At 37.2% G+C, this 15,351-nt stretch overlaps 1 protein-coding gene across 2 annotated transcripts; it reads right to left on the bottom strand.

The window, feature by feature from the left end:
* Nucleotides 1–1,215: 1,215 nt before the first annotated feature.
* Nucleotides 1,216–14,887, bottom strand: LOC137638681 (mucin-2-like). Of its 2 annotated transcripts, none has more exons than XM_068370973.1 (5): nt 14,849–14,887; nt 13,078–13,172; nt 5,018–10,125; nt 2,463–2,596; nt 1,216–2,103 (listed from the first exon to the last, which is right to left on the bottom strand). In XM_068370973.1, the coding sequence occupies exons 2-5, from the start codon at nt 13,154–13,156 to the stop codon at nt 1,929–1,931; spliced, it is 5,496 nt and encodes a 1,831-aa protein (XP_068227074.1). In that variant the 5' UTR covers nt 13,157–13,172; nt 14,849–14,887; the 3' UTR covers nt 1,216–1,928. The 2 variants fall into 2 exon arrangements, with proteins under 2 accessions (XP_068227074.1, XP_068227075.1); XM_068370974.1 differs by having other exon boundaries at nt 13,078–13,351; nt 14,849–14,875.
* Between the last annotated feature and the right edge of the window lie 464 nt (nt 14,888–15,351).

The raw sequence follows: 15,351 nt of genomic DNA, 5'->3' as shown, positions 1-15,351 counted from the left end.
AATAGACCTACTCTCTCTCTCTCTCTCTCTCTCTCTCTCTCTCTCTCATTGTAATTTAAAGAAAGAAGGGACAATTAACAGGATTATAAGCCTACATTTATTAAGACTAAATGATGATACTATCATTAGACCTACTTTCTCTCTCTCTCTCTCTCTCTCTCTCTCTCTCTCTCTCTCATTGTGATTTAAATGCCGCTTTGATCAGCTTTGATAGAGCACTTAACATCGGTCTGAGTGAACATAATCCTGTATTCTTATGTGGAAGCCATGACTGTGTGAGTTTGAATCGGCTTTTAAGATCTAGAAGGAAAAGAGGAAGAAGAAGAAGAATACAACAACAACAACAACAACAACAAACACAGCCATTTCTAGTCCACTGCAGGACAAAGACCTCAGACATAATGTCCTTCTTCATGTCTGGGGTTTGGCCAGTTTTCATCACCACGCTGGCCAGTGCGGATGGGTGATGGTGGGAGATTTTCGTCTGATCGCTCAGCAAACCAAACTAGTAGGGTTACTTTTCTCTCAAGTGTCTCTGTACACTGATTACTTAGATTCTTATAAGTGGGTTCGTTTAGAGATACTTAAATTTCATAAGTGTTAAATGAACACTTAAACTCAGTTAAGTAACTGCTCATTTAAGTAATTGTGTTATTATGTAAAGTAAATTCGTTTACTTAAAAACTATAAAAAGGTTCTTATTGCTTTTCCTTCACTTATATATTTAAGTATAAGTCTTCAATTATTCTTTAAAAATCTATATTACTTTTACTCAAATATGATAATAATAATAATTAAATTATGATTATTGATAATATAAATGCTAAAAAAAAAAATTTTTATTGAATAATTATAATACATTAACTTTATTAATTATAATCTAATTTCCTTTTAATTACAAGGTTTTATTTTAATTTTCTTTCTTCGATTTTGAAAATAAAATATATTTTTTTCCATATTTTCTTTATTGACAAATACATGTAGTATGTTCTTGTTCGTAAAGTTAGAAAAAAAGAAATATTTATAAAATTATTACCAGTGGTTTACAGTTTTATTATATTTTCAACAATGGAAATAGCTCTCTCTCTCTCTCTCTCTCTCTCTCTCTCTCTCTCTCTCTCTCTCTCTCTCTCTCTCTCTCTCTCTCTCTCTCTCTCTCTCTCTCTCACCAGAGTGATATTTTCTGTTATTCCAATTATTTATTCATTTATATTTATTAATTAAACATATTCTTTCGTTAATACCTCGTATACATTATCATTTATTATATAAATAATTGATTCTTAATAAATTTGATATGATTTTCTAATTATATAAACTATTTACCTTCATGTCCGTCTTTCCTATCCAAATAAATCTATACAAATATAATCTATACTCATTAATTTCTTAATATACCATGGTCTTCCACTGTCTTAGGTTAGAGTTCTCTTGCTTGAGGGTACACTCGGGCACACTATTCTATCTAATTTCTCTTCCTCTTGTTTTGTTAAAGTCTTTATACTTTATATAGGAAATATTTTAGTTTTACTGTTCTTAAAGTATTTTATTTTTCCTTGTTTCCTTTCTTCACTGGGCTATTTTTCCCTGTTTGGGTCCCTGGGCTTAATTTTAATGTTACTGTTCTTAAAATGTTTAATTTTCCTTGTTTCCTTTCCTCACTGGGCTATTTTTCCCTGTTTGGGCCCCTGGGCTTATAGCATCCTGCTTTTCCAACTAGGGTTTTAGCTTGGTAAGTAATAATAATAATAATAATAATAATAATAATAATAATAATAATAATAATAGAAAATTCACCTTCACCGACGGAAGAGTTAACAGATACTTTATCCTATTCAAATAAAGATTATTTTTATCTTCGTTTTAATTCGAAAGGATCAAGTGATTCATGAATCAAATAAAGATTATTTTTATCTATGATTCGTGAATCATGCTTCTTCGGAATGCGTTATCGTGTGGAGTGGAAGAATATCTATGTTTTTGCTGCTGTTAAATTCTAGAAATTCCCCCTGTCCTTCGGAGTGGCTCGTGAAGGATCCGGTGGACATGTCTAAGGGATCGGCGTTGTCCAGGTAGTAGTGTCGTTGGCCGCGTCTTTTGGCTCTGCGAAAATATAGAGGATATCCTGTATCTTAAATTCCAAGGGGGGCAGGAACATACAGTACATGTAAGATCAAGATATCTGTATTATAAGCTACAGCAGAGGGCCCTAATTCTAAGGGTACAGAAACATACAGTACATGTAAGATCTAGATATATGTATTATAAGCTACAGCAGAGGGCCCTAATTCTAAGGGTACAGAAACATACAGTACATGTAAGACCAAGATATCTGTATTATAAGCTACAGCAGAGGGCCCTGTACCGTTAAATAAATGCTGAATAAGATAATTTAAAACCAGATAGTAATGACTTATCTCCATTAAGAAATACTTAAATTATTCCAATAACTGACCACTCACCGTTTATTATCACTGATGTATATAGTCCTGACCCTACAGGACTGCTTCAGTTTGACCGCGCCTGCGATCATCATGACGCCCAGTACGAAAGAGATCCCCACGCTGGCGAGGATGGAGGCGTTCGTCTTCCTCTCCTGTTTGGGAGAAAGGAAAAAGAAGTGATTTCAGGGTTGTCTCATTAACTTCTGTATCTTAGCCTGGGGCGTAGCTAAAGATTGGGGGACCTGGGGGTCTGAAGCCCCTCTACCTTTTTAACCAAGTGATTTGGTGATAATTTTAAATGGATATTTACATATTATTTATTTTCTGTGCCACCTTTGGAGGTCCCCCTCTTTTTGAGGCCCCCCCCCCCCTCTCTTGGAGGCCCCAATCTCTTGGAGGTCCCGCTCTCTTGGAGGCATTCCATCTTTTGGAGGTCCCTCTCTCTTGTAGGTCCCACTCACTTGGAGGACCCCCTGTCTTGGAGGTCCCCCTGTCTTGGAGGTCCCTCTCTCTCGGAGGTCCCTCTCTCTTGGAGGTCCCACTCTCTTGGAGGCCCCACTCTCTTGAAGGTGCCACTCTCTTGGAGGCGCTCCTCTCTTAGAGGTCCCTCTTTCTTGGAGGCCCCACTCTCTTGGAGCTCCAACTTTCTTGGAGGTACCACTCTCCTGGAGGTCCTCCTCTCTTAGAGGCCCCCTCACTTGTAGGCCCCACTCTCTTGGAGGTCCCCCTCTCTTAGAGGCCCCCCTCTCTTAGAGGCCCCCACTCTCGTGGAGGTCCCCCACTCTGGGGAACCCCCCTCTCTTGGAGTCCCAGGGGTTATTTTAAAATGGCACCCCTCCCCAACCATCCCTCCTCCTTCACTACGCCACCGCCCGGGGGACAAGTAACGGTGCTGGCATAAGGCCAGTTTAATCTAAGCTAGACAACCGTTCCATTTGAATTATCTTTGTTTATTTTTTGCTAGTATTTATAACGTGAGAGAGAGAGAGAGAGAGAGAGAGAGAGAGAGAGAGAGAGAGAGAGAGAGAGAGAGAGGGAGAGAGAGAGAGAGAGAGATGTGACTGGGAATGGCATCGGTTAGATTATGAACGGCAAAGGAAGTATCTGTTTTGACAGGTACAAAAAGAAAAAGAAGAAAAGGGCAAAGATGAAAACCTTGGCAATGCACTCTTCTCACGTATATGGGTTCCGAGAGAGAGAGAGAGAGAGAGAGAGAGAGGAGAGAGAGAGAGAGAGAGAGAGAGAGATTGCCATTAGTAAGCAATTCTCTTAGAAGAAAATGGTTTTGCATCACTGATGTTACTTAATAATTAATTGATTGATTTATGAAATGGAATTATTCCATAGCTGATAGGGACTAATTAAGAGGCGCACTGTAGGCATTTGTAAAGGTATTTGCAATGTCCTTTTTTGGGGGGGCCTCTAGCTGTACCTCCTTTTTAATCTTCTACTTTATCAACGGCGTCAATGACCTTCGATGTCAGGATGCTAGAAAGCTTCAAATCAATTAATCTACTTTATCACCTGTCTCTTTTGCTTTAATGTAACTATAGGGTTTTCACCAGTTGCATCTTGGTACTGAACGTCCTCCCAGGCCCCCAGCACCAGGCCGTATGAAACACAGAAGCAAGGGGAAAATACCAAAGCTCGCGAGCGACAAGTAAAAAATGGGGGCCTGACTGGTTTAACAAGACTGGTTTACATCTCAAGCTCCTGGTAATTTACTTTTGTTAAGGGGGCCTTATGCCAGTAAGTTCCAAGACTTCACCATGGTCTACAGTTGTTATAAGTCGTTAAAGGAATTAAGATGGTTAGTTTGGACCTCTGTGCTCGGCCCAACCAAGATTCCCAAGGTTCTGAAAGTCATGTTCTCATTTAGGAGCATTTGATCTCCTCTGCCCTTCTTAAATCTATTCATAAACTTCTCCTTTTATTATTATTATTATTATTATTATTATTATTATTATTAAACCCAAGGGTTCCAACAGGATAAATAGCCCAGCGAGGAAATGAAATACGGAAAAAAATAGAATTGTGTCCCTAAGTGTACCCTCAAGCAAGAGAACCCTAACCAAAAAACAGTGAAGAAGACCATGGTTCTGGGTATTATGGTCATTAAGAAAATATAAAGATATTAGTTCACATTTAACATTCTTCTTTTGATATTGCGTGTAGTTAAGTTTATTCAGCTTATTTTCAGGTATGTAAGTTTGCAAAGTAGATAAACTTAATTATTTCTTGATTTTTTTATCATCGGTATCATAACTACTTTTAATGATAGTTATCTTGGGCATGCTACAGAAAACTTACTTTATAATGTTCATGTTTATTTTTAATTATAATTTTCTTTTATTTACTGCCATACTTTAATTGATCCTAATAGCAATAAAATTTAATAAAATATTGACTATAAATTCTACAGTATCTAGAACATAAATGTATTTCAGCAGAAGAAACCCATTTTATTTGTCTAATGTCTTTTCCAAGTAAATACATCTAGAGTATATTGTACAAAACAAACAATAAGTGTCATAGAAGTTATTAGTTATAATAATTGCATATTGATAACTCACCTTTATTTCGTTGATATATTTTTCCACAATGTCGTTTGTAAAAATGGCACTCTCCTCTGCTTCGGCAATCGTTTCTATAACAGCGAAGATCTCTTCGCCGTCGTACTGTAAAACCACTTCCGGGTTGCCGTGCCCTTCTTCTATTAGCGTGTCGAGGATAGTAGCGTGGTTTTCAATGCTGCTTGCGTAATGCAAGTCAGACGAACCGTTTGCTACTTTCGTCACCAGCTCGTCAATCGCATTGACTCTACAACTGACGTGAGGGAGCCAGTTGCTCGAGTTTTTGGAATGATTGAAAAAAGAGCACGCACTGCTGTTCGCGTTACCCAAAGGTTCGTGTCGTTTTCTTCTGCTGAATGAGGAGTCCCTCTTCTTCCTTCCTCGTTTGCCACTCCTTGGTTCCTTATTTGACATTCGTTCTCGCCGAGGCGCTTGCGTAGTTACTGTGGTGATCGGTGAAGTTGTAGCGGTTTGTTGTAAATTGTCGGGGCTAGGTGTTGAAAGAGGAGATGCACCTGAATTAATTTCACTCAAAGTTGTTGTCTGTGGTGAAGCAGAGGGTTGTGGAAAAGAAGAACTCACTGTAGTGGAAGATGTATCTGATAGAAGTGGAGAAAGTGGTGTAATCGTCATATATGTGGGAGTATTATCAGTTAAATCTGCATCACTCGAAAAGGTATTGGGCTGAATTGAAATAGCACCGGTCATAAATGTATCTGATAGTGTAGTATGATGACTTGGGAGATTTGTTAAAGTAACACCAGATATAGTTGGAGTAGTTGGGTGATTTGTGAGATTTTCAATAGGAGCATCATGTTGAGAGGCTGGGTTAGTAGCTTCAAAGGGAGTAGAAGTAGTTGTGTCTATGGCAAAGCTAGTAGAAGTCGCATCAGACAAGGGTGGAGTAGTTGGGCTCTCAGTGAAGAAGACGAGTGGATCAACGAAAGTATCATCTAGGGAAGCTGAAATAGGTGAATGACCGGTAAAGCTAGTAGAAGTATCATCAGATAGAATCAGAGTAGTTGATTGACTGGTAAAGCTTGTTGAAGCATCATCAGATGCAGATGGAGTAGTTGAGTGACTGATGGAGCTCTTTGAAGCATAATGAAATGAAGTTGTAGTAGTTGATGTACCGATGGAGCTTGTTGAAGCATCATCATGTGGAGTTGGAGTAGTTGAGGGACTGATGGAGCTTGTTGAAGCATCATCAAATGAAGTTGGAGTAGTCGAGGGAGTGGAGGGGTTTGTTAAAGCATTATCAAATGAAGTTGGAGCAGTTGAGGGACTGATGGAGCTTGTTGAAGCATCATCAAATGAAGTTGTGGTAGTTGAGGGACTGGTGGAGCTTGTTGAAGCATCATCAAATGAAGATGGGGTAGTTGAGGGACCGGTGGAGCTTGTTGAAGCATCATCCAATGAAGTTGGTGTAATTAAGGGACTGGTGGAGCTTGTTGAAGCATCATCCAATGAAGTTGGTGTAATTAAGGGACTGGTGGAGCTTGTTGAAGCATCATCAAATGAAATTGTGGTAGTTGAGGGACTGGTGGAGCTTGTTGAAGCATCATCAAATGAAGTTGGGGTAGTTGACAGACTGCTGGAGCTTCTTGAAGCATCATTAAATGAAGTTGTGGTAGTTGAGGGACTGGTGGAGCTTGTTGAAGCATCTTCAAATGAAGTTGGAGTAGTTGAGGGACTGGTGGAGCTTGTTGAAGCGTCATCGAATGAAGTTGGAGTAGTTGAGGAACTGGTGGAGCTTGTTGAAGCGTCATCGAATGAAGTTGGAGTAGTTGAGGGAATGATGGAGCTTGTTGAAACATCGTCAAATGAAGGTGAGGCAGTTGAGGGACTGAAGGAGCTTGTTGAAGCCTCATCAAATGAAGTTGGAGTAGTTGAGGAACTGGTGGAGCTTGTTGAAGCGTCATCGAATGAAGTTGGAATACTTGAGGGACTGGTTGGGCTTGTTGAAGCATCATTAAATGAAGTTAGGGTAGTTGAGGGACTGGTTGAGCTTATTGAAGCATCATCAAATGAAGTTGTGGTAGTTGAGGGACTGGTGGAGCTTGTTGAAACATCATCAACTGAAGGCAGGGTAGTTGAGGGACTGATGGAGCTTGTTGAAGCATCATCAAATAAAGTTGTGGTAGTTGAGGAACTGGTGGATCTTGTTGAAGCATCATCAAATAAAGTTGTGGTAGTTGAGGGACTGGTGGAGTTTGTTGAAGCATCATCAAATGAAGTTAGGGTAGTTGAGGGACTGGTTGAGCTTGTTGAAGCATCATCAAATGAAGTTAGGGTAGTTGAGGGACTGGTTGAGCTTGTTGAAGCATCATCAAATAAAGTTGTGGTAGTTGAGGGACTGGTGGAGTTTGTTGAAGCATCATCAAATGAAGTTAGGGTGGTTGAGGGACTGGTTGAGCTTGTTGAAGCATCATCAAATGAAGTTGGAGTAGCTGAGGGACTGATGGAACTTGGTGAAGCATCATCGAATGAAGTTGGAATACTTGAGGGACTGGTTGGGCTTGTTGAAGCATCATCAAACGAAGTTGTGGTAGTTGAAGGACTGGTCGAGCTTGTAGAAGCATCATCAAATGAAGTTGGAGTAGTTGAGGGACTGGTGGAACTTGTTGAAGCATCGTCAAATGAAGTTGTAGTTGAGGGACTAATGGGGCTTGTTAAGACATCATCAAAAGTAGTTGAAATAGTTGAGGGACTGGTGGGACTTGTTGAAGCATCATCAAATGAAATTGTGGTAGTTGAGGTACTGGTGGAGCTTGTTGAAGCATCATCAAATGAAGTTGTGGTAGTTGAAGGACTGGTGAAGCTTGTTGAAGCATCATCAAATGAAGTTGTGGTAGATGAGGGAGTGGTAGAGCTTGTTGAAGCATCATCCAATGAAGTTGGTGTAATTAAGGGACTGGTGGAACTTGTTGAAACACCATCAAATGAAGTTGGAGTAGTTGAGGGACTGGTGGAGCTTGTTGAAGCATCATCAAATGAAGTTTGAGTAATTGTGTGACTGATGGAGCTTGTTGAAGCATCATCAAATGAAGTTTGAGTAATTGTGTGACTGGTGGAGCTTGTTGAAGCATCATCAAATAAATTTAGAGTAGTTAGGTTTCTGGTAAAGCCAGTTGAAGCATCATAAAATGGAGTTGGAGTAATTGGGTGACTGGTTAAGAGTGTTGAATCTTCGTCATATGAAGATGGAGTAGTTGGGTCACTCATGAAGCTTGTTGAAACATCATCAACTGAAGGCAGGGTAGTTGAGTAACTGGTGATACTTATTGAAGCATCATTAGATGGAGTTGGAGTAGTTGAGGGACTGGAGAAGTCCATTGAAACATCATTTAATGGAATGGAAGTAGTTACGTGACTGGTAAAGCTGGTTGAAGTATGATCAGTTTGAATTGAAGCAGTTGCAGGACTGCTAGATGTTACTGAAGCATCATCAAAAGGAGTGGTAGTATTTTCGAAAATGGTAAAGATTATGGGAGTATTTTCAGATGGAGTTGAAGTAGATGGGTGACTGGTAAAGCTTGTTGACATATCAACAGACTGAACTGGAGTATTTGTATGATTGGTACTCCTTGATGTAACATTATCAAAGGGAGTAGGAGTAGCTTGATGACTTGTAAAACCTGTTGAAACATCATCAAATGAAGTTGTGTGACTGGTGAAGTTTATTGAAGCACCATCAGATGGAGTTGGAGTATTTGGGGGACTGGTAAACCTTGGTGAAACAATATTTGTTGAAGAGTGGGTAGCATGATGATTGATGGAGCTTGTGGAGGTATCCTGAATTGGTTTCAGACTAGTGAGGTGACTGGTAAACCTGGTTGAAGTTACAGTAGTCGGAGTTGATGTAGTTGTTGGATAACTAGATGAAGTTGATGGATAACCTGTGGAGCTTTCAAAAGAATGATCAGATGGCTTAGGAGTAGTTGAGGGACCAATGAAGTTTACAGAAGTATCATCAGATGAATTTAGAGTAGTTTGATGACTGGTGGACCCAGATAAGATATTTTCAAAGGGAGTTGGAGTAATTGGGTGATATGTGAAGTTTGTTGACATTATAGAAGCTGTTGGAGTAGTTGAGTGGCTTGCAGAACTGATGGAAGTAATGTTAGGTGTAGTTTGGGTGACTGGATGACTGATGGAGCTTGTAGATGTAGAATCAGAAGTCGATGGAGTAGTTGTTGGAGTGACTGGGTAACTGATGGAGCTTGTGGATGTAGAATCAGAAGTTAGTGGAGTGACTGGGGGAGTGATTTGGTGACTGATGGAGCTTGTGGATGTAGAATCAGAAGTTAGTGGAGTGACTGGGGGAGTGATTTGGTGACTGATGGAGCTTGTAGATGTAGAATCAGAAGTTGATGGAGTGACTGGGGGAGTGACTGGATGACTGATGGAGCTTGTAGATGTAGAATCAGAAGTTGATGGAGTGACTGGGGGAGTGACTGGATGACTGATGGAGCTTGTAGATGTAGAATCAGAAGTTGGTGGAGTGGTTGTTGGAGTGACTGGATAACTGATGGAGCTTGTGGATGTAGAATCAGAAGTCGATGGAGTAGTTGTTGGAGTGACGGGGTAACTGATGGAGCTTGTAGATGTAGAATCAGAAGTTGTTGGAGTGACTGGGGAAGTGACTGGATGACTGGTGGAACTTTTAGATGTAGAATCAGAAGTGGATGGTGTAGTTGTGGGAGATGTAAGATGTGTATAAGTAATCTCACTCGCAGGTGGAATTGTCGGAGGACTGGAGTGATATGGGGTTCTAGTATTAAGAGTAAATGGTTGAGTGGTAGGCTGTGTAGAAGTATCACCATCTGCATTCACAGTTGATGTAGATGTTATAACCAATTCCTGATCAGTAGAATATCCAGATAGGGTTGTGTCTGATGAAGCTCTGTCCGTCGGTAACTCTGTCACCCGAGTTTCCTCTGTCGTAGAGGAGGTGTAATACGCCTCTGTTGTTGATAGGTTTACGTCCATAGTTGCATTAGTTATGTTGAATCTTTCCGTGAACAGCAACTTGAGGTTTCTTAAGGTGAGGGCAGCATGACTCAGGGCTTCACTCATGACCTCCAAATCGGACAGTTTACTTCCATCTGATAAAAGACATAGAAGTCAGTGTAGATAATGAGTTTTGGATTTATTGTTACTTACCTTATACCTTAATTGTAAACAATTAGCATTATGTATAAGGGCTTATCTGCCTTTATTCAAAATGAGGAAATATAACTAACTAGCTGCACAATTCTTAAAATTAGACAAGACTTCAGAGTAAAACAAGAAAAATCAAATAGGCTTTACAAACTCAATGTACTGTAAACACATTAAGTTAGAGAACATACAAAATATTAAATGTACATATATTAATTTTTCTATTCAAAGTGACTGTTGCTTTATAAAAACTTTACACAAGAAGAGTTTAGCCCCCATGTATCTTGGCAAGTTTATTCGAAACAACTTGTCGCTTTTGAAAAATGTTACACCAGTAGAGTTTAGCCTCCACGTGTCTCAGCAATTTTTTTCTTGACCCTAGTAGAGGAAGGTACCCATATACCATCATGAATTTTATAATTTCTATGAGCCACATATGTACCACCAATGGTAGCTGCACATATATGCTGTAAACTTAGCTACTTGAATGTATTTGTATTGCAAAGAATTCATAAGTATACTTATATTGTACCAGAAAAACTTTGATTTTCACCCTTGTGGTTTTATTACTAGCAGCAGTAGTAAGGATTTACTTGCCAAGGTAATTTACTTAAGTTGATTTATGGGATAAAGGCGCTATCACTCTTGGTCGATTACTTTCTACCAAAATTACCTTTTCTCCAGTTTCTGCTGTTTTGCTTCTCTGTCCCAAATCAGTAAAGTATCATCTACATCAGCCATTTCATATATTTACTAAAAGTTCATGTCTACATTCACTGTCCTTTTTCTAACCTATCACGTCACTCGATCCGTAAAAATACTGAACAGCCTCGGAGACGTGAAACAACCGTGTCTCATACCCATTAGCAGAGCAAAACATTCATTCTCCTGTGAGCGTCCTTGACAAATGTTCCGCTTTCACCTTGAAGAGTTTATATAACCTCCAACTATCTATCATCTTTATGATATGAATACCCTCCACATTACCTCTCTCTAGGTCCATGTATAACACATACAGCCTTTTCCTTTTGCTCCAAACTTCTCAAATAATTTTCATGACCAACCATTGATTCATGGCCCCTCTTTCTTGTCTAAACGCTCACTATTACCTGTCTTACTTTCTTAATCAGAGAAATATTCCTACCGGACGATATGCTGGACGAGGGTCTGAGACCCGATTAAGCTCGATAGTATATTGTAGTGTCCACAACCTCACCGTCTTTTTGAGCTAGGGATGGGGCTGTTTAAGGGAGTCTATATGTCTACCTGCTGAGTCATCTGTAGTCATTGCCTAGTCCTCCCTGGTCCTAGCTTGATAGAGAGGGGGCTTGGGTGTTGATCATATATATATATATATATATATATATATATATATATATATATATATATATATATATATATATATATATATATAATCAGTCTCTAGGTCGTTGTCACTGTCCCTTGCCTCTGCCATACATGGGTGGCCTTTAAAATGGTTATTTTCCTTCTCTGGTGTACTATAGTCAATTTTTTTTAGCGAGGCAGATTTGCACCGACTCGCAGCAGTCTCCTTTTAGTTCGGAAAAGTTTCCTGATTGCTGATTGGTTGGACAGGATAATGCTAACCAATCAGATCGCAGGAAACTTTTCTGAGCTAAAAGGACACCGCTGCGAGTCAGTGCAAATGCGCCTCACTAAAAGAAATTGACTATAGATAGTTATATGTCCCTGTATTTCTAACATTCTCCTTCATCGCCTGTATATTATGTTCAACGGAACAGTAATTACTTTTATTCAATCATTTGGAATCTTTCCTTATTCCAGACATACCTTACAAACTTTGTTCAGCAACCAAAATGCAGTATTTCTTTTGTAATCCAATCAACCGGTGACTCAAAGACAGGATGAAAGCAACTGAGTCAGTTTATCATAGAACACTCCTTTATATACAAAAGCTCAAGGCAACAAGAAATTTCATGTTCAAAATCGACACTGTTACTGGTGAGAAAAACAGGCATGTTTATTCAGGTTCTTTTTAGTGGGAGGGAAGAGCGAAGACACAAGCATAATATATACACAAAATGAACTATGTACAATCGTGTGACACACGGTTGGTACAATATCATCAACTGTCACTTTCACAATCATTCTTAGCCTTAGTAATACCCATGTAAGTCTTACGTCACTCAGTTCTGCCTCTTTCATCTTCAATGTCCATCAAATCACTCCATCTACCAAGAATTGCATTCATGTCAACCAACACCCCTGCACTTTCATTTTTACTGCCAAGATCAAGAATTGCATTCATGTCAACCAACACCCCTGCACTTTCATTTTTACTGCCAAGATCAAGAATTGCATTCATGTCAACCAACACCCCTGCACTTTCATTTTTACTGCCAAGATCAAGAATTGCATTCATGTCAACCAACACCCCTGCACTTTCATTTTTACTGCCAAGATCAAGAATTGCATTCATGTCAACCAACACCCCTGCACTTTCATTTTTACTGCCAAGATCAAGAATTGCATTCATGTCAACCAACACCCCTGCACTTTCATTTTTACTGCCAAGATCAAGAATTGCATTCATGTCAACCAACACCCCTGCACTTTCATTTTTACTGCCAAGATCAAGAATTGCATTCATGTCAACCAACACCCCTGCACTTTCATTTTTACTGCCAAGATCAAGAATTGCATTCATGTCAACCAACACCTCTGCACTTTCATTTTTACTGCCAAGATCAAGAATTGCATTCATGTCAACCAACACCCCTGCACTTTCATTTTTACTGCCAGATCTATCTAGTTTATTTTAATATTTTTATTATATGTACAATTTCTAATTCTTTATAAGATTATTTAATCATTTATATACACTCCACTAATAATATAAATCTTATTTTGGTTACCTGCATGTGGAAGACAGCTCGTGAACCAACATGAAATTATGATCAAGAAAATGCCATTAGTAGACACTCTCTGCTCCATATTAGATTCCTGGTCACTTTAATGAAAAATATATTTGAAATACGATATTTTCTGTTATCTTTCACAAATTGAATGTTTTTTCACTATGCATTGAATGCATATAATCCTTAGATTTATTATTAATAAATTCGTACTATGTTTTCATTCACGTTACATTTTCAAACGAATTTAGAAACCGTTTTCATTTTTTGAAATCTGTTTTGAATGTCCAGAGAAATAAGAAATTAACAGAGTATTTTATAATTTAAGTACTATAAGAATATACTTAAATATTAACATGTAATATATGAGAACATTAACTTATATATTAATTTTTAAATAGTCATATGAACTAGGCTTAGTTGCTCAAATTTTTACTCAACAAGAAACCACATTATACCCAAAATGGCTAGAACGAAACCGTTATTGTTTAAACAACAAATAAAAAGTAATTAAAACATATAAAAACAGAAAATTATATATATAAAAACTACAAAAAACATTAAATTATCCCATAAACTAAGCCTAGTTACTCAAATATTTACTCTACAAGAAACCACATTATACCCAAAACGTCTAGAACGAAACCGTTATTTAAGCAACAAATAATAAATAAAAAATAAATAAAACATATAAAAAACAGAAAATATATATATAATAAACCACAGAAAACATTAAATTATCCCATAAACTAAGCCTAGTTGCTCAAATATTTACTGTAAAGAAACCACATTATACACAAAAATGGCTAGAACGAAATTGTTATTGTTTAAACAACAAATTATAAATAAAAAATAAATAAAACATAAAAAAACAGAAAATAATATATAAAAAGACTACAAAAAACATTAAATTATCCCCTAAACTAAACCTAGTTACTCAAATTTTTACTCAACAAGAAACCACATTATACCCAAAACAGCCAGAACGAAACCGATATTGTTTAAACAACGAATAATAAATAAGAAATAAATAAAACACAAAAAAAACAGAAAATAATATATAAAAAAACTACAAAAAAACATTAAATTATCCCCTAAACTAAGCCTAGTTACTCAAATATTTACTCTACGAGAAACCACAATATACCCAAAACGTCTAAAACGATACCGTTATTTAAACAACAAATAATAAATAAAAAATAAATAAAACATAAAAAAAACAGAAAATAATATATAAAAAACTACAAAAAACATTAAATTATCCCCTAAACTAAGCCTAGTTACTCAAATTTTTACTGTAAAGAAACCACATTATACACAAAAACGTCTAGAACGAAACCGATATTGTTTAAACAACGAATAATAAATAAAAAATAAATAAAACATAAAAAACAGAAAATAATATACAAAAAACTACAGAAAACATTAAATTATCCCATAAACTAAGCCTAGTTACTCAAATATTTACTCAACAAGAAACCACATTATACCCAAAACGTCTAGAACGAAACCGTTATTTAAACAACGAATAATAAATAAAAAATAAATAAAACATAAAAAAAACAGAAAATAATATATAAAAAACAACAAAAGACATTAAATTATCCCCTAAACTAAGCCTAGTTACTCAAATTTTTACTCTACAAGAAACCACATTATACACAAAAACGGCTAGAACGAAACCGTTATTTAAACAACAAATAATAAATAAAAAATAAATAAAACATGAAAAAACAGAAAATAATATATAAAAAAACCACAGAAAACAGACTAGCCCAAACTCCCAACCACTCAAACACATTGGTCACTGATCACTGAATGTCTCTTTGATTCTCTCGTGGCCAAACACGCGGTTGATAATTATTTTATTATCTTTTTTTTATTTCTTCCTTTCTTTCTTTTATTGTTTTCTTTAATTAATTACTGTTATCTTTGCTTTTATCTTATTATGTAAGGGTATAACTCAGTGATGCATTTTGTTTGTTTTTCTAGTTTCCTTTCTTTACTGGGCTATTTTTTCCTGTTTGAGCCCTTAGGCTTATAGCATCCACTCTTTTTTTAATGCTTCTTTCTTTCTTTTATTGTTTTCTTTAATTAATTGTTATTATCTTTACTTTTATCTTATTATGTAAGGGTATAACTTAGGCTGCTATTTTGTTTGTTTTCTTGTTTCCTTTCTTCACCGGGCTATTTTTTTCCTGTTTGAGCCCTTGGGCTTATAGCATCCTGCTTTTCCAACTAGGGTTGTAGCTTAGATAATAATAATAATAATAA

The sequence above is a fragment of the Palaemon carinicauda genome, chromosome 3 (assembly GCF_036898095.1).
Source record: "Palaemon carinicauda isolate YSFRI2023 chromosome 3, ASM3689809v2, whole genome shotgun sequence".
NCBI lineage: Eukaryota > Metazoa > Arthropoda > Malacostraca > Decapoda > Palaemonidae > Palaemon > Palaemon carinicauda.
This window is presented reverse-complemented; position numbering and strand designations above follow the sequence as displayed.